At 45.5% G+C, this 19,699-nt stretch overlaps 2 protein-coding genes across 2 annotated transcripts in view; one reads left to right on the forward strand and one right to left on the reverse strand.

Annotated features, from left to right (window-relative positions):
• Positions 1–19,699, reverse strand: part of LOC143807397 (uncharacterized) — an 89,767-nt gene that overhangs the window by 58,342 nt on the left and 11,726 nt on the right. The window lies entirely within an intron of this gene.
• Positions 13,343–17,423, forward strand: LOC143803899 (uncharacterized). The gene is made up of 8 exons (XM_077281658.1): positions 13,343–13,408; positions 15,890–16,029; positions 16,127–16,186; positions 16,274–16,342; positions 16,536–16,762; positions 16,988–17,147; positions 17,226–17,378; positions 17,420–17,423. The coding sequence occupies exons 1-8, from the start codon at positions 13,343–13,345 to the stop codon at positions 17,421–17,423; spliced, it is 879 nt and encodes a 292-aa protein (XP_077137773.1).

A 19,699-nucleotide genomic window follows, 5' to 3' on the forward strand; every position in this document is an offset into this window, starting at 1 on the left:
CCGGAAGGCAATTGTGAATGGGATATTGCGTGATAGAAATATTGAAAATACAATAAGTCGACATAATATCTGATTGCAGTGATAGAAATATAAATAGGCAGTGAATAAGCACCACAAAATTATGAATAAAAAGGTGAATAGGAAAATAATGAATATGAATAAGGGAAATAAGACAAATAGATTTGTTGTGGACAAAACTAGAACAAATTACCTGAGACTAAAAATAATAAGGGGGTGTACAGTGTAATATAAATAACATACACAACATTCATAAGTATACTAAACAGATATATATATATATATATATATATATATATATACACACACACACACACACACACACACACACACACACACACACACACACACACACACACACACTGCTCAAAAAAGTAAAGGGAACACAAACAACAGAATCTAACTCCAAGTAAATCAAACTTCTGTGAAAACAAACTGTCCACTTAGGAAGCAACGCTGATTGACAATCAATTTCACATGTTGTTGTGCAAATGGAATAGACAACAGATGGAAATTATTGGCAATTATCAAGACCCCCTCAATAAAGGACTGGTTCTGCAGGTGGGGACCACAGACCACATCTCAGTACCAATGCTTTCTGGCTGATGTTTTGGTCACTTTTGAATGTTGGTTGTGCTTTCACACTTGTGGTAGCATGAGATGGACTCTACAACCCACACAAGTGGCTCAGGTAGTGCAGCTCATCCAGGATGGCACATCAATGCGAGCTGTGGCAAGAAGGTTTGCTGTGTCTGTCAGCGTAGTGTCCAGAGGCTGGAGGCGCTACCAGGAGACAGGCCAGTACACCAGGAGACGTGGAGGGGGCCGTAGGAGGGCAACAACCCAGCAGCAGGACCGATACCTCAGCCTTTGTGCAAGGGGGAACAGGAGGAGCACTGTCAGAGCCCTGCAAAATGACCTCCAGCAGGCCACAAATGCAACTCCATAAGGATGGTCTGTGTGCCTGACGTCCACAGATGGGGGTTGTGCTCACAGCTCAACACCGTGCAGAACGCTTGGCAATTGCCAGAGAACACCAGGATTGGCAAATTCAAAACTGGTGCCCTGTGCTCTTCACAGATGAAAGCAGGTTCACACTGAGCACATGTGACAGATTCTGGAGACGCCGTGGAGAGCGATTTGCTGCCTGCAACATCCTTCAGCATGACCGGTTTGGCAGTGGGTCAGTAATGGTGTGGGGTGGCATTTCTTTGGAGGGCCGCACAGCTCTCCATGTGCTCGCCAGAGGTAGCCTGACTGCCACTAGGTACCGAGATGAGATCCTCAGACGCTGTGCGAGACCATATGCTGGTGCAGTTGTCCCTGGGTTCCTCCTAATGCAGGACAATGCCAGACCTCATGTGGCTGGAGTGTCAGCAGTTCCTGCAAGATGAAGGCACTGAAGCAATGGACTGGCCCGCCCGTTCGCCAGACCTGAATCCGATTGAACACATCTGGGACATCATGTCTCGCTCCATCCACCAACGTCACGTTGCACCATACAGTGTCCAGGAGTTGGCGGATGCTTTTCTCCAGGTCTGAGAGGAGATCCCTCAGGAGACCATCCGTCGCCTCATCAGGAGCATGACCAGGCGTTGTAGGGAGATCATACAGGCACGTGGAGGCCACACACACTACTGAGCATCATTTCCTTGTCTTGAGGCATTTCCACTGAAGTTGAATCAGCGAGTTACTTCATTTTCCACTTTGATTTTGAGCATCATTCCAACTTCAGACCTCCATGGGATATTAGTTGTGATTTACGTTGATCATTTTTAGGTTTTATTGTTCTCAACACGTTCCACTATGTAATGAATAAAGATTTACAGCTGGAATATTTCATTCAGTGATATCTAGGATGTGGGATTTTAGTGTTCACTTTCTCTCTCTCGTAGAGTGTAACCTCTTATGGTCAGTGAGGTCCTCTCTCTCCCGTAGAGTGTAAGCTCTTATGGTCAGTGGGGTCCCCTCTCTCTCCTGTAGAGTGCAAGCTCTTATGGTCAGTGGGGTCCTCTCTCTCCTGTAGAGTGTAAGCTCTTATGGTCAGTGGGGTCCTCTCTGTCCTGTAGAGTGTAAGCTCTTATGGTCAGTGGGGTCCTCTCTCTTTGCTGTAGAGTGTAAGCTCTTATGGTCAGTGGGGTCCTCTCTTTCCTGTAGAGTGTAAGCTCTTATGGTCAGCAGGGTCCTCTCTCTCCTGTAGCGTGTAAGCTCTTATGGTCTGTGGGGCTCTCTCTCTCCTGTAGAGTGTAAGATCTTATGGTCAGTGGGGTCCTCTCTCTCCTGTAGAGTGTAAGCTCTTATGGTCAGTGGGATCCTCTCTCCTGTAGAGTGTAAGCTCTTATGATCAGTGGGGTCCTCTCTCCTGTAGAGTGTAAGCTCTTATGGTCAGTGGGGTCCTTTCTAACCTGTAGAGTGTAAGCTCTTATGGGGTCATTCCACATCAAGTGGACCAGTTTTAAAAAATCGTCCCCACTCGACCTTCTCCGATTTTGCTGAAAATTTATAAGGATGTACATGTATGTTTGAAAAGAGGTTCTGTAAATTTTTAGGGCCAGATCTCAAATACATTGGGCACTTGACCTTTCACTGGAGGTTCCACCAAGCCTGCGGCTTCAGCTAAGAGGATTTTGCAAACTTTGGCACATAGCCATTAGAGTTCTATACTGGCTATGATGCTGAAATTTGGCATACTAGCTCAACTTTTGCTGCTAAACACGATAAAATTATTACCGGCTATGACAAAACAATATTTTGGCCGCAATTTTGTGTCAAAGTAGCTTGAAAAACGCGTCACATAAAATTTATGCCAAACTTTGCCCATATATAACTCAAGACCAAAAACCAATAGTAACTGGTGCTTTGCACTGTACACCAAACATCTACATGACTTTGCATTGCTGCAATATCACGGTCAAAGCATATGTATTTGTGGAAATATTCACACCCACATATGATGAAAAACTTTAAAAAAACGAATTTTACCTATTTTTAGGTCAAATTTCTCAAAAAGGGTAACCCTAAAAAATATTAATTCTTACATCATTAGAAAGAGCACATTTTTCTCTACAAGGATCATTGTTTTTTTTTTTTTTTTGAGTCTCTCAGTTTAAGAAATGAAAAATGCCACTGAACATGGTGTTATTTATTAATACGCAATGAATGGTAACTGCACTATTCAAACCCTTGCATTGGTCCATGGTGGTTATACCACAACCAATTCCCTAAGAATTGGTATTATAATCCTATTAAGAATTGTAATAATGCTGTCTTTCGAGAATTGGCAGCCCCATCGCCTAGGAGCCGATGGCTGGGGGTTTGCAATTGGCACAAAAGGCATTTCTGATCTGACAGATCTATCTACATGGGCAATGAAAGATGATGGGTCATTTGACACCCTTGAAATGCGAATCTTTTTGTCATCAATTGGCACAAACTGGTGATTTTCTCTTGTTCCAGCAATTGTATGTCCATCTTTGAACCTTTCCTCTTGAACTACCCGTATTGCGTCAATTTTTTTCTTTTGGAACAAAAAAAAAAAACTTGATTCCATGCAGTTGCTCGTTGCAAAAGTTGAATAAATCCACCGGGGTCAGTATTTGGTTTTCAGTTGGGCGTTGAAGACTGGCACGAGCTGCTAACCTCTTTGCTGTCCCTCCAATCCCATCACAGGGCGACTTTCAATGACTGGTACCAACAAAAATTCCATTCAGCGCTGATATTGAAATCAGAATTGTGGTGGCACAAGTTGAGAACATTTTTGAAATTTTTGTACTGGGCTGCAGATCCATCGCTGAAGTAGTGGATTTGACGAATCCCATAGATGAGAGTCTTGAGATACTCCACAATTAAAGTTATTATTGAGTTCAAACAATGGATTCACACTGATCGAGACACGCTTGATACCAAACAACTGACTATAGAAGATTTCATTGAAGAATTGGTTTTGAAAATTTCTAAACTTTGTAGCCATCACTACATCGCCAAGCATCAAAGTTGCTATCTGAAATCGTTGAAGGAAAATCTGAGACCTGGAAAGCTTGTGATCCTTATGGACTTTGCTGAAAATTACTCATTTATTGTCCAAGATGCCATTCAAGGTTTCCACTGGGAAAATAGTCAAGCTACAGTACACCCATTTGTAATTTACTTCAAGGAGTTAAATGGTGAAGCTGCGCAGAACATCAGCTTGTGCATAATCAGTGATTGCTCACGACATGACACAGTTGCAGTCCACACTTTCTTAACAGTAATTGTGGAGTATCTCAAGACTCTCATCTATGGGATTCGTCATATCCACTACTTCAGCGATGGATCTGCAGCACAGTACAAAAATTTAAAAAATTTTCTCAACTTGTGCCACCACAATGCTGATTTCAATATCAGCGCTGAATGGAATTTTTGTTGGTACCAGTCATCGAAAGTCGCCCTGTGATGGGATTGGAGGAACAGCAAAGAGGTTGGCAGCTCGTGCCAGTCTTCAACGCCCAACTGAAAACCAAATACTGACCCCGGTGGATTTATTCAACTTTTGCAACGAGCAACTGCATGGAATCAAGTTTTTTTTTTTTTGTTCCAAAAGAAAAAATTGACGAAATACGGGTAGTTCAAGAGGAAAGGTTCAAAGATGGACATACAATTGCTGGAACAAGAGAAAATCACCAGTTTGTGCCAATTGATGACAAAAAGATTCGCATTTCAAGGGTGTCAAATGACCCATCATCTTTCATTGCCCATGTAGATAGATCTGTCAGATCAGAAATGCCTTTTGTGCCAATTGCAAACCTCCAGCCAGGGCAATACATTGCCTGCATTTACGATAGGAACTGGTGGATTGGAAATATTTCTGAAATTTCAGTTGACGAGCATGATGCATTAATAAATTTTATGCATCCTCATGGACCAGCTAGCTTCTTTCACTGGCCTGTGAGAAATGATACATGCTGGATTCCCGAGCAGTCAATCATTGCAATAATTCCAGCACCAGCTGCAACAGCAATGGGCCGACAATACAGCTTCTCTGAACCGATTATGTTGCAAATTCAGCAACAATTCCAGACCACATAGACTGAACATTATGGCTTGGGAACCAACAAAAGATACCCAATATTAGACTTGGGATCCTAGGCAAAGACACCCACCCTCAGGCTTCGGAACCTGCGATAAAGAGACCGCCCGAGGCTCGCCTTGCACGGCTATCGGCCATGGCTCCTAGGCGATGGGGCTGCCAATTCTTGAAAGACAGCATTATTACAATTCTTAATAGGATTATAATACCAATTCTTAGGGAACTGGTTGTGGTATAACCACCATGGACCATCGCAAGGGTTTGAATAGTGCAGTTACCATTCATTGCGTATTAATAAATAACACCATGTTCACTGGCATTTTTCATTTCTTAAACTGAGAGACTCCAAAAAAAAAACCAATGATCCTTGTAGAGAAAAACAAGCTCTTTCTAATGATATCAGAATTAATATATTTTAGGGGTACCCTTTTTGAGAAATTTGACCTAAAAATAGGTAAAATTCGTTTTTTTTACGTTTTTCATTAAATGTGGGTGTGAATATTTCCACAAATACATATGCTTTGACCGTGATATTGCAGCAATGCAAAGTCATGTAGATGTTTGGTGTACAGGGCAAAGCACCAGTTACTATTGGTTTTTGGTCTTGAGTTATATATGGGCAAAGTTTGGCATAAATTATGCGACGCGTTTTTCAAGCTACTTTGACACAAAATTGCGGCCGAAATATTGTTTTGTCATAGCCGGTAATAATTTTATCGTGTTTAGCAGCAAAAGTTGAGCTAGTATGCCAAATTTCAGCATCATAGCCAGTATAGAACTCTAATGGCTATGTGCCAAAGTTTGCAAAATCCTCTTAGCTGAAGCCGCAGGCTTGGTGGAACCTCCAGTGAAAGGTCAACAGTGCCCAATGTATTTGAGATCTGGCCCTAAAAATTTACAGAACCTCTTTTCAAACATACATGTACATCCTTATAAATTTTCAGCAAAATCGGAGAAGGTCGAGTGGGGACCACTGGTCCACTTGACATGGAATGATCCTATGGTCAGTGGGGTCCTCTCTTTCCTGTAGAGTGTAAGCTCTTATGGTCAGTGGGGTCCTCTCTCCTGTAGAGTGTAAGCTCTTATGGTCAGTGGGGTCCTCTCTCCTGTAGAGTGTAAGCTCTTATGATCAGTGGGGTCCTCTCTCTCCTGTAGAGTGTAAGCTCTTATGGTCAGTGGGGTCCTCTCTTTCCTGTAGAGTGTAAGCTCTTATGATCAGTGGGGTCCTCTCTCCTGTAGAGTGTAAGCTCTCATGATCAGTGGGGTCCTCTCTCTCCTGTAGAGTGTAAGCTCTTATGGTCAGTGGGGTACTCTCTCCTGTAGAGTGTAAGCTCTTATGGTCAGTGGGGTCCTCTATCTCCTGTAGAGTGTAAGCTCTTATGGTCAGTGGGGTCCTCTCTCTCCTGTAGAGTGTAAGCTCTTATGGTCAGTGGGGTCCTCTCTCTCCTGTAGAGTGTAAGCTCTTATGGTCAGTGGGGTCCTCTCTCCTGTAGAGTGTAAGCTCTTATGGTCAGTGAGGTCCTCTCTCTCCTGTAGAGTGTAAGCTCTCATGATCAGTGGGGTCCTCTATCTCCTGTAGAGTGTAAGCTCTTATGGTCAGTGGGGTCCTCTCTCCTGTAGAGTGTAAGCTCTTATGGTCAGTGGGGTCCTCTCTCTCCTGTAGAGTGTAAGCTCTTATGGTCAGTGGGGTCCTCTCTCTCCTGTAGAGTGTAAGCTCTTATGGTCAGTGGGGTCCTCACTCTCCTGTAGAGTGTAAGCTCTTATGGTCAGTGGGGTCCTCTCTCCTGTAGAGTGTAAGCTCTTATGGTCAGTGGGGTCCTCTCTCCTGTAGAGTGTAAGCTCATATGGTCAGTGGGGTCCTCTCTCTCTCCTGTAGAGTGTAAGCTCTTATGGTCAGTGGGGTCCTCTCTCCTGTAGAGTGTAAGCTCTTATGGTCAGTGGGGTCCTCTCTCTCCAGTAGGTTGCAAGCTCTTATGGACATTGGGGTCCTCTCTCCTGTAGACTGTAAGCTCTTACGATCAGTGGGGTCTTCTCTCTCCTGTAGGTTGCAAGCTCTTTTGGTCATTGGGGTCCTCTCTCTCTCCTGTAGTGTAAGCTCTTATGGTCAGTGGGGTCCTCTCTCTCCTGTAGAGTGTAAGCTCTTATGATCAGTGGGATCATCTCTCTCTGCTGAAGAGTGTAAGCTCTTATGGTCAGTGGGGTCCTCTCTTTCCTGTAGAGCGTAAGCTCTTATGGTCAGCGGGGTCCTCTCTCTCTCCTGTAGAGTGTAAGCTCTTATGATCAGTGGGGTCCTCTCTCTCCTGTAGAGTGTAAGCTCTTATGGTCAGTGAGGTCCTCTCTCCTGTAGAATGTAAGCTCTTATGGTCAGTGGGGTCCTCTCTCTCCTGTAGAGTGTAAGCTCTTATGGTCAGTGGGGTCCTCTCCCTCCTGTAGTGTAAGCTCTTATGGTCAGAGGGATCCTCTCTCTCCTGTAGAGTGTAAGCTCTTATGGTCAGTGGGGTCCTCTCCCTCCTGTAGAGTGTAAGCTCTTATGGTTAGTGGGGTCCTCTCCCTCCTGTAGAGTGTAAGCTCTTATGATCAGTGGGATGCTTTCTCTCTGCTGTAGAGTGTAAGCTCTTATGATCAGCGGGGTCCTCTCTCTCCTGTAGAGTGTAAGCTCTTACGATCAGTGGGGTCTTCTCTCTCCTGTAGGTTGCAAGCTCTTATGGTCATTGGGGTCCTCTCTCTCTCCTGTAGTGTAAGCTCTTATGGTCAGTGGGGTCCTCTCTCTCATGTAGAGTGTAAGCTCTTATGGTCAGTGGGGTCCTCTCTCTCTCCTGTAGACTGTAAGCTCTTATGGTCAGTGGGGTCCTCTCTCTCTCCTGTAGAGTGTAAGCTCTTATGGTCAGTGGGGACCTCTCTTTCCTGTAGTGTAAGCTCTTATGATCAGTGGGGTCCTCTCTCTCTCCTGTAGAGTGTAAGCTCCTATGATCAGTGGGGTCCTCTCTCTCTCCTGTAGAGTGTAAGCTCCTATGATCAGTGGGGTCCTCTCTCTCCTGTAGAGTGTAAGCTCTTATGGTCAGTGAGGTCCTCTCTCCTGTAGAATGTAAGCTCTTATGGTCAGTGGGGTCCTATCTCTCCTGTAGAGTGTATTCTCTTATGGTCAGTGGGGTCCTCTCTCCTGTAGAGTGTAAGCTCTTATGGTCAGTGAGGTCCTCTCTTTCCTGTAGAGTGTAAGCTCTTATGGTCAGAGGGATCCTCTCTCTCCTGTAGAGTGTAACCTCTTATGGTCAGTTGGGCTCTCTCTCTCTCTCCTGTAGAGTGTAAGCTCTTATGGTCAGTGGGGTCCTCTCTCTCCTGTAGAGTGTAAGCTCTTATGATCAGTGGGGTCCTCTCTCTCTCTCATGTAGAGTGTAAGCTCTTATGGTCAGTGGGGTCCTCTCTCTCCTGTAGAGTGTAAGCTCTTATGGTCAGTGGGGTCCTCTCTCTCTCTCCTGTAGAGTGTAAGCTCTTATGATCAGTGGGGTCCTCTCTCTCTCTCTCCTGTAGAGTGTAAGCTCTTATGGTCAGTGGGGTCCTCCCTCTCCTGTAGTGTGTATTCTCTCATGGTCCGTGGGGTCCTCTCTCCTGTAGAGTGTAAGCTCTTTTGGTCAGTGGGGTCCTCTCTCTCTCCTGTAGAGTGTAAGCTCTTATGGTCAGTGGGGTCCTCTCTCTCCTGTAGAGTGTAAGCTCTTATGGTCAGTGGGGTCCTCACTCTCCTGTAGAGTGTAAGCTCTTATGGTCAGTGGGGTCCTCTCTCCTGTAGAGTGTAAGCTCTTATGGTCAGTGGGGTCCTCTCTCTTGTAGAGTGTAAGCTCATATGGTCAGTGGGGTCCTCTCTCTCTCCTGTAGAGTGTAAGCTCTTATGGTCAGTGGGGTCCTCTCTCTCCAGTAGGTTGCAAGCTCTTATGGACATTGGGGTCCTCTCTCCTGTAGACTGTAAGCTCTTACGATCAGTGGGGTCTTCTCTCTCCTGTAGGTTGCAAGCTCTTTTGGTCATTGGGGTCCTCTCTCTCTCCTGTAGTGTAAGCTTTTATGGTCAGTGGGGTCCTCTCTCTCCTGTAGAGTGTAAGCTCTTATGATCAGTGGGATCATCTCTCTCTGCTGAAGAGTGTAAGCTCTTATGGTCAGTGGGGTCCTCTCTTTCCTGTAGAGTGTAAGCTCTTATGGTCAGCGGGGTCCTCTCTCTCTCCTGTAGAGTGTAAGCTCTTATGATCAGTGGGGTCCTCTCTCTCCTGTAGAGTGTAAGCTCTTATGGTCAGTGAGGTCCTCTCTCCTGTAGAATGTAAGCTCTTATGGTCAGTGGGGTCCTCTCTCTCCTGTAGAGTGTAAGCTCTTATGATCAGTGGGGTTCTCTCTCTCCTGTAGAGTGTAAGCTCTTATGGTCAGTGGGGTCCTCTCCCTCCTGTAGAGTGTAAGCTCTTATGGTCAGAGGGATCCTCTCTCTCCTGTAGAGTGTAAGCTCTTATGGTCAGTGGGGTCCTCTCCCTCCTGTAGAGTGTAAGCTCTTATGGTTAGTGGGGTCCTCTCCCTCCTGTAGAGTGTAAGCTCTTATGATCAGTGGGATGCTTTCTCTCTGCTGTAGAGTGTAAGCTCTTATGATCAGCGGGGTCCTCTCTCTCCTGTAGAGTGTAAGCTCTTACGATCAGTGGGGTCTTCTCTCTCCTGTAGGTTGCAAGCTCTTATGGTCATTGGGGTCCTCTCTCTCCTGTAGTGTAAGCTCTTATGGTCAGTGGGGTCCTCTCTCTCCTGTAGAGTGTAAGCTCTTATGATCAGTGGGGTCCTCTCTCTCTCATGTAGAGTGTAAGCTCTTATGGTCAGTGGGGTCCTCTCTCTCTCTCATGTAGAGTGTAAGCTCTTATGGTCAGTGGGGTCCTCTCTCTCTCCTGTAGAGTGTAAGCTCTTATGGTCAGTGGGGTCCTCTCTCTCTCTCCTGTAGAGTGTAAGCTCTTATGATCAGTGGGGTCCTCTCTCTCTCTCTCCTGTAGAGTGTAAGCTCTTATGGTCAGTGGGGTCCTCCCTCTCCTGTAGTGTGTATTCTCTCATGGTCCGTGGGGTCCTCTCTCCTGTAGAGTGTAAGCTCTTTTGGTCAGTGGGGTCCTCTCTCTCCTGTAGAGTGTAAGCTCTTATGGTCAGTGGGGTCCTCTCTCTTAAGGTACCTTCACACTAAGCGACGCTGCAGCGATACAGACAACGATGCCGATCGCTGCAGCGTCGCTGTTTAGTCGTTGTGTGGTCGCTGGAGAGCTGTCACACAGACAGCTCTCCAGCGACGCCGAAGTCCCCTGGTAACCAGGGTAAACATCGGGTTACTAAGCGCAGGGCCGCGCTTAGTAACCCGATGTTTACCCTGGTTACCAGCGTAAATGTAAAAAAAAACCCCACATACTCACATTCCGGTGTCCGCTTCCCTGCACTCCTCCTGCATCCTGTGTCAGCGCCGAACATCTCCCACAGAGCAGAGCGGTGACGGCACCACTCTGCTTTACGGCCGGCACTTACACAGGATGCAGGAGGAGTGCAGGGAAGCGGACGCCGGGCACCGGAATGTGAATGTGTTTTTTTTTTTTACATTTACGCTGGTAACCAGGGTAAACATCGGGTTACTAAGCGCGGCCCTGCGCTTAGTAACCCGATGTTTACCCTGGTTACCAGTGAAGACATCACTGGATCGGTGTCACACACACCGATTCAGCGATGTCTACGGGAGATCCAGCGACGAAATAAAGTTCTGGACTTTCTTCTCCGACCAACGATGGCACAGCAGGATCCTGATCGCTGCTGCCTGTCAAACACAACGATATCGCTAGCCAGGATGCTGCAACATCAAGGATCGCTAGCGATATCGTAGTGTGAAGGTACCTTTACTCTACAAGCAAGGCAGACACAGCTATTGAACCACCGCTATTCAGCTTGTATTTGTTCTTGAAGATAAAACCAGTTATATTGGTGTGCTCCTTCTGCATTAATAAAGGGTACTAACACTGTCTATGTGCACAACGTATTGTGACCATTCACTCGACGATTCACATTTTATCCAAAATCACAGACAGGCAACATTTTTACAATAAATCAAAAAAGTTTTATTAGAATTACAATAACCCTAGCTTTCCTCTCCACAGTGCTGCACTGCCCTACATCTCCTCCTCGTCTGTCTACCACCTACCCGTCCTCTCCACAGTGCTGCACTGCCCTACATCTCCTCCTTGTCTGTCTAAAACCTTCCCGTCCTCTCCACAGTGCTGCACCGCCCTACATCTCCTCCTCATCTCTGTCCACCACCTACCTGTCCTCTCCAGAGTGCTGCACCGCCCTACATCTCCTACTCATCTCTATCTACCAGCTACCCGTCCTCTCCACAATGCTGCACCACCCTACATGTACTCCTCATCTGTGTGCCACCCTACCTGTCCTCTCCATAGTGCTTCACCATCCTACATCTCCTTCTCATCACTGTCTATCACCTACCTGTCTTCTCCACAGTGCTGCACCACCCTACATCTCCACCTTATCTCTGTCTACCACTTACCCATCCTCTAAACAGTGCTGCACTGCCCTACATCTCCTCCTTATCTCTGTCTACCACATAACTGTCCTCTCCACAGTGCTGCAGCACCATATATCTCCTCCTTATCTGTACCACCTATCCATCCTCTCCACAATTCTGCACCTTCCTATATCTCCTCCTCATCTTTGTCTAGCACCCTACCTGTCATCTCCATAGTGCTTTACCACTGTACATCTCCTTCTCATCACTGTCTATCACATACCCGTCCTCTGCACAGTGCTGCAGCATCCTACATCTCCTTAGTTCTGTCCACCTACCAGTCCTCTCCACATTGCAACCACACCCTACATCTCCTACTCTTCTCTATCTACCACCTACCTGTCCTCTCCACATTGCAGCCACGCCCTACATCTCCTCCTCTTCTCTATCTACCACCTACCTGTCCTCTCCACATTGCAGCCACGCCCTACATCTCCTCCTCTTCTCTATCTACCACCTACCTGTCCTCTCCAGAGTGCTGCACCGCCCTACATCTCCTCCTCCTCTCTATCTACCACCTACCTGTCCTCTCCACATTGCAGCCACGCCCTACATCTCCTCCTCTTCTCTATCTACCACCTACATGTCCCCTCCACAGTGCTGCACTGCTCTAAATCTCCTAATTTCTGTCTACCAGCTACCCGTCCTCTCCACAGTGCTGCACCACCCTATATATCCCTCCTTATCTGACTACCACCTACCAGTCCTCTGCACAGTACTGCACTGCTCTACATCTCATTTTTGTTTACTAGCTACCCATCCTCTCCACTGTGTTGCACCACCCTATCTCTTCGTTATCTGTCTACCACCTACCCATCCTCTCCACAGTGCTGCACCACCCAAAATTTTCCTTATCTGTCTACCACCTACCTGTCCTCTCCATAGTCCTACACCACTGTTCATCTTCTTTTCATCTGTCTATCACCTACCTGTCCACTCCACAGTGCTGCACTGCCCTACATCTCCTCATCTCTGTCTACCACCTACCTGTCCTCTCCACAGTGCTGCACCGCCCTACATCACTTCTTCATCTGTCTACCACCTACCCGTCCTCTCCACAGTGCTGCACTGCTTTACATCTCCTCATCTCTGTCTACTAGCTACCCATCCTCTCCACAGTGCTGCACAACCCTATCACTTCCTTATCTGTCTAACACCTACCTGTCCTCTCCACAGTGCTGCAATGCCCTACATTTCCTCCTCATCTGTCTACCACCTACCCGTCCTCTCCACAGTGCTGCACCACCCTACATCTCCTCAAAGACCAACAAAGAAAGGGGCATAGGATGCCACAGAGATCACTCACAAATACATAAAATAATTAATGTTTATTGACATACAGAATGCAATGCTAAAACCATTAAAATCAAGAAAACCACACATTGATGCCCATAATAGGGCTGCAAGCCCTATCAAACTCCTCCTTACTGTGGATCGATATACACCCAAGTCACCACATGCTAAACAAAAGATTTTACATTTATAGTGTTTGGTGTCAGCATACAGAATCAATTTTATTTACTGGTGTCTGACATGCCCCCCGTCCCTGGGGAATCATGAACCATAGCCCATAAGCTCAACACCAAAAATGAGCGCCTATAGGATCCATGATTAGACGCTCATCAGCATGCTGTAAAGGTGCACACCGAAATGTATAGAAAAGATGCATGAAATAACCATGCTTATCAAGTGGGATGAAACTTTTGCCTAAGGCTGAACCAGCAACATTAAGAAAAGACAAGGAGGAAAAAACAAATACCGTAACAATCACTCCCTGTAGGGTACAAGCAGCAGATACAACATCGAGATTGCAAGTGGGTTAACAACCCATACATCAGTGTGATACTACCTGCACCCTAAGAAACACATAGCACTGGCTGGTCAGCCTCTGTGGCAGATGGACAAAGATCTAAGCAGGAGGGGGGGAAAAAAGGAGAAGGACATAGCAAGAAGTATCCTGATGCATTTTGCGAGTCTAGCTGGCTTTTTCAGAGGCCGTGGCGGCAATGCAGCAGTGTGAAGAAACCAGATTGTATCTTAATTTCCCAGACAACCATGTTTTTGCAAAAAACTTTTTGTCTGTATATTGGCTTGTGAATTTGGGTGTTTGCGTCTGGTGGGTCAAGAGAACAGACTTGCCAACTGATATACTATCTAACATACTGTATAAGTCTGTAATAGTGACTGTACATTGAGTGTGTTAAGCTTTGTTTATTGATGTGTGCTTATATGCTAAGGCTAGGTTCACACTGCGTTAGCAGCAGCCCGTTCATCACATACGCTAACGGGCTGCTGTAACGCAAGTGCCGACGTTTGCAGCGCGCTAACGCAGATAGAGCATCTGCTAGCTCCATCTGCGCTAGCAGTGACGGACCCGGAAACGCTGCAGCCCGTGTCTCAGGGTCCGTCACTCAATGACGGCACATCCTTAGCGCACGCCCATTGTGGTCGAGCGCTAGCGATGCATCCGACATTGCTTTCAATGGCGGCGTTAACGGACTACGTTACACCGCGTTATGCCACGGTGTAACGTAGTCCGTTTAAAGGTACCTTCACGCGAAGCGACGCTGCAGCGATAGCGACAACGATGCCGATCGCTGCAGCATCGCTGTTTGATCGCTGGGGAGCTGTCACACAGACCGCTCTCCAGCGACCAACGATGCCGAGGCCCCCGGGTAACCAGGGTAAACATCGGGTTGCTAAGCGCAGGGCCGCGCTTAGTAACCCGATGTTTACCCTGGTTACCAGCGTAAGAGTAAAAAAAACAAACAGTACATGCTCACCTGCGCGTCCCCCAGCGTCTGCTTCCTGACACTGACTGAGCTCCGGCCCTAGCTGTGCTTTCACTTTCACTTTAGGGCCGGCGCTCAGTAAGTGTCAGGAAGCAGACGCTGGGGGACGCGCAGGTGAGTATGTACTGTTTGTTTTTTTTACTTTTACGCTGGTAACCAGGGTAAACATCTGGTTACTAAGCGCGGCCCTGCGCTTGGTAACCCGATGTTTACCCTGGTTACCAGTGTAAAACATCGCTGGTATCGTTGCTTTTGCTTTCAAACACAACGATACACGGCGATCGGACGACCAAATAAAGTTCTGGACTTTATTCAGCGACCAGCGACATCACAGCAGGATCCTGATCGCTGCTGCGTGTCAAACTAAACAATATCGCTAGCGAGGACGCTGCAACGTCACGGATCGCTAGCGATATCGTTACAAAGTCGTTTCGTGTGAAGGTACCTTTACAGAGTCACTGAACGCAATGTGAACCCAGCCTAAGGCTAGGTTCACATTGCGCTAGGTGAGTCCGTCTAACGGACACGTTTTTAAGTAGTGAAAACGCAATATAACGCACATACTAACGCGCCCATAGACTTGCATTGTCTGACGCCTCGTGACGCATGCCAAATTTGGCATGCGTTAGTCACATAACGTTTTTTTCTGACGGACCTTGGAACGCGGCTTGCAGCGTTTTTGGGTCCGGCCAAGCTAACGCAATACTAACGGAAGCGTTAATTCTGCCATTGATGTCTATTGCAAACGCAGCCAGACGCAAATCTTGATAAATTTCAAAAAAGAACCATACGTTTTAATAGCGTTTGAGGGATGTCCATGTGGTCATGTGACAGGAAACAGGATTTCGGCCATTACTGTCCCCAGCGCACATCCTGAGGCCTGCTGCACACCAGAGAAAAAGTGTCTTGCAAAAGATCACAGGAAATGTAAGTACATTTGTATATATATATATATATATATATATATATATATATATATATATATATATATATATATATATATATATATATATATATATATATACTAGATGGTGGCCCGATAATGCATTGGGTATTCTAGAATATGCATGTCCACGTAGTATATTGCCCAGCCATGTAGCATGTAGTATATTGCCCAGCTACGTAGTATATTGCCCAGTGACGTAGTATACATCACAGAGCCACGTAGTGTATTGCACAGTGAAGTAGTATACAGCACCCAGCGACGTAGTATACAGAACCCAGTCACGTAGTATATTGCACAGCGACGTTTGTCACAGTACCCTGTGTGAGCGGTGAGCAGAGGGGTGTATGCGGGCAGTGAGTGCGGGGCGGCCCTTTTTTTTCTGACTGTGCGCGTCACTGATTGGCCGCGGCAGCCATGACAGGCAGCTGCCGAGGCCAATCAGCGAATTAATACCGTGACAGAAGGACAGAAAGACGGAAGTTCCCTAGACAATTATATAGTAGATATCTCTGTATACATCATGGGAGTCTGTATTGTACGACGGATGTGTGTGTACTAAAAATGTATTGCTTTGTTGCAGATGTCGGATAGTGAGGGAAGCAGCAGCAGCAGCAGCGTGTCTGCGGTTTTTTCTTCTCAGTCGGTAGGCTTGCACTTTAAAAAACCACTAAAATTTGTGTGAAAATTCAGTGTATTAAGCTATATATATATATGTATAATCATGTTTCTATTGCAAATAGGAGTCTTCGGAGCCCGAGGCTGCTAGGCCCCCCCCAAAAAAACAGGCAAAACCAACAAAGGTACATAGCAGACATTTTTAAGTTTTGCAAACATAAATTTATTGATCAAAGAAATGTAATTTTTTTTTCCATTTACATACTCAATAGGTTGTGGCACACGGAGGACACAAGAGGAAGAAGGTTCCTCGCCGTCTGTCGTCTCCACAACTGCCAGTGGTAAATATAAAACTAGAAATGTATCTACAATCTATCTATTCACTTTCTATCTGCTATATCTATAAACTATCTATCCACTATCTCTCTCTCTCTATCTTTCGCTGTATCTATCTATGTATCTATCTATGTATCTATCTATCTCTGTATCTATCTATAATTGAACCTTTCAACATTACGCTTTGTGTTTACATAGTCCAAGTCAGCGAGCCAAAAAAAAAAAAAGGATTGTGGTTGATGAAGAGCCGTTGACCATTCACAATGAGACACTGATCAACCTTGTGGAAGCCAACCCCTCAATATGGGACCAAAGAGACAGCTCCCACCATGACATAGTAAAGAACCGGAAGTTGTGGGATCAAATTATCTCTCACTTCGATCCCCGATACATGGAGAAGTCGTCAACCTCAAAGAAAAAAATTGGTAAATATTGGTGATGTTAAATTGTCTACTATCTATCTCTGAACTATCAACTACCTATACACTAAACTATATCTCTATCATCTATAATTACTATCTATCAACTATCTATCTACTAGCTATATATCAACTATCTTAACTAACTATACACAATTTTTAAACTATCAAAATAAGAACTGTCTACTAATATATATATATATTTTTTTTACCTTTTTTTAAAAATTACAGCGGATGCGGTCCATACCCGTTGGAAATCAATAAGGGACCGCTTTGTCCGTGACTACCGGAATAGTCAAAATCCACCAAGTGGATCAGGTGCCAAACGGGTGACCCCGTATGTGCATTACGAGCAATTGCTCTTTCTTCAAAAAACAGTGTCTCAGCGCTCGTAAGTACAAATTAGTCTGCGTGCGAGACAAAATTGTTTAAAAATTAAAGCTAAATATATATTTTTTTTTGGTTCCAGCACGATATGCAGTACCGCCGCGCCTAGACAGGCAGAAGAACTGGAGCCATCTCCACTGGAACCAAGTCAGCAGACGGGCACTGAAGACGTCTCTGTCATCAGCGAGCCACGATCTGGGGAGAGAAGCACTGTGGCTTTAGGTGTGAGTGCCCGGTTGCAATCAGTGCGTGGACGCAAGCGAGCTTCACAAAAAGATGAAGCTGATGCCATTATTGTCGATGGACTTCAGCGGGTTGAGGACATGTGTCGGAGTGAACTGAAAGACCTGAGGCGGGGAAATTACCGACTTACAATCTCGCGAGTCTGTATATTCTGCAAATGAGTGGAAGCTACTTTTTTTGTCCTATGTTCCCGTAGCACAAAATATCCCGACACACAGAAACCTTTTGTTTCGGCAAAGACTGAATGACCTTCTTGAGGAATTTGTGGGACCCCAGGAGCCAGCTCCATCGAGAACCAGAAGCATAGACATGCCGGCCTACAACCCTCAATATAGAGCCCGGTGTGAAACGAGCATGGAACATCAGAGACAAAGTAGCAGTCCATCATACACCTGGGCAGACAATACGCCCGCGCAATACCAGAGTCTGTAGTACAGCTCAGTGTCCCCAGCCAGGTGCAAACTGTGTTTCACGTTCTTTGGTTTATTGTTTTTTTACCACCCAATTTCGTGTGTGTTTTTTTACATCCCTATGGGATATCATATGTAACAAGTTCACAACTGTTCTTTCATAAAAATTCAGAAACTTAAGTAAACTGTTTAAAATCTGATTCTTGTATGACTGTGAACACAACATAACAGTAATGTAACATTTTACAAGACATATTTTACAAGACATATGGGAAATAAAAAAAAACCAAAAAACACATCAGGACACAGCTTCAGACTTGAAATAAATTTTACACGTGTCTGTCTTGCCATGGAACATGCCCCTCATGTATGAAGTACTGTGCAAATTGGTCACGGATCCTCATTATTTGTGCTGCAGACCGAACAGCAGTAGATTCAATGCTCATGAGGTTCGACTCACATTCATCGGGGTCAACCACCTGGGGTTCATGTCTGGCCACAAAATTATGCAGACAGATGCATGCCTTCACAACACGGTCCACATTTTCTGGTTGCAGTTGCATGCACGTTAGTAGAATTCGCCATTTTAATGTCAAAATCCCAAAGGCGCACTCCACATAACGTCTTGCCCGGCTCAAGCGATAATTAAAAATGCGCTTGGTGGAGTTCAGACTGCGGCTTGAGTACGGTTTGAGGAGATTTTGCCCAAGTTGGAATGCCTCATCACCAACTAAAACAAAGGGCAAACTTGGGTCTTCGGTCCCCGGTAGAGGTCGTGATGAGGGCAAGTTAAAATTGTTGCTATACAAACATCTCCCCATGTTGGAGTCTCTGAAGACTCTTGAATCGTTAGTACGGCCATACGCACCAATATCCACAGCTACAAACCGGTATCTTGCATCCGCAATAGCCATCAAGATTATCGAGAAGTATTTTTTATAATTATAGTACAGGGACCCACTATGCGCTGGTTTCTGAATCCGTATGTGCTTGCCGTCCACGGCACCAATACAATTGGGGAAATTAGCCACATCCTCGAACTGTTGGGAAATCGCTAGCCACATTTCTGATGTTGGGGTTGGTAGCACAAGTGGTTGCAAGTTGTTCCAAATGGCATCACAAGTTTCCCGAACCAGTTGGCAAATTGTTGACTTCCCCAGTCTAAATTGGTAATGCAGTGACGCAAAAGATTCTCCGGTAGCCAGATATCTGTCGGCATTGAAAAAGAAAAAAAAAAAAAAATGTTTAGGATTTTTAAGGACAACTAAAAGGCTACATAAATAGAATATACAATTGCTAAATGACCATTATGCCCCACGATACCTAGATCTAGTCTTTGTCAATAGAATGAGAAAAAATTTCATAATTACCTCACAGTCACTACTAATCGTTCCTCCGCACAGATGCTTTCACGGAAAGTGCTGCGCTGATGATGTATCTCATCCTTCACAAGTGAAAGCAGAACATCAAAGGTCTCAATGGACATCCGTAGATAGCGTTGGAATTTTGAAGGGTGATCCCGAAGCTGAAGATACAGGGTGTGAAAGGCACCATATGTATTCCGCAAGAAATTCACTTCGTGGATCCAATATCTCCTTTGCGAACTACGCTTTCTCTGGCGAAGTCGCAACCGCATCAATCGAAATCGAACCAGCTCAGACACAAACCTCTTGCTAGCAGAAGTTCACTCAATGCTTTCAAAATGGAGAATGAGTCTGCACCTACACCCCGACGAGGACAAAAGGAGAAAAAAAAAAAAAAAAAACTTTATTGACAGTGACAAACGCAGACAAACGGATACATCGCGAACGGACATCAAAATGAGAAAAACGCTGTCAAAAGCGTTAACGCAAGCGTTAACGTGAAGCCGATTTTTCAACAAATTTGATCCTTTTCTGTACAT

The sequence above is a fragment of the Ranitomeya variabilis genome, chromosome 2, assembly GCF_051348905.1.
Source record: "Ranitomeya variabilis isolate aRanVar5 chromosome 2, aRanVar5.hap1, whole genome shotgun sequence".
NCBI classification, from domain to species: Eukaryota; Metazoa; Chordata; class Amphibia; order Anura; family Dendrobatidae; genus Ranitomeya; species Ranitomeya variabilis.

What these genes read in the sequence shown, in the direction of transcription:
- LOC143803899 (XM_077281658.1), top strand. Translation starts at nt 13,343, where the DNA reads ATGAAACTTTTGCCTAAGGCTGAACCAGCAACATTAAGAAAAGACAAG. An exon ending in CGGTTTTTTCTTCTCAGTCG is followed by an intron (nt 16,030 to 16,126) that starts GTAGGCTTGCAC and finishes TATTGCAAATAG; the next exon opens with GAGTCTTCGGAGCCCGAGGC. An exon ending in AAAACAGTGTCTCAGCGCTC is followed by an intron (nt 17,148 to 17,225) that starts GTAAGTACAAAT and finishes TTTTGGTTCCAG; the next exon opens with CACGATATGCAGTACCGCCG.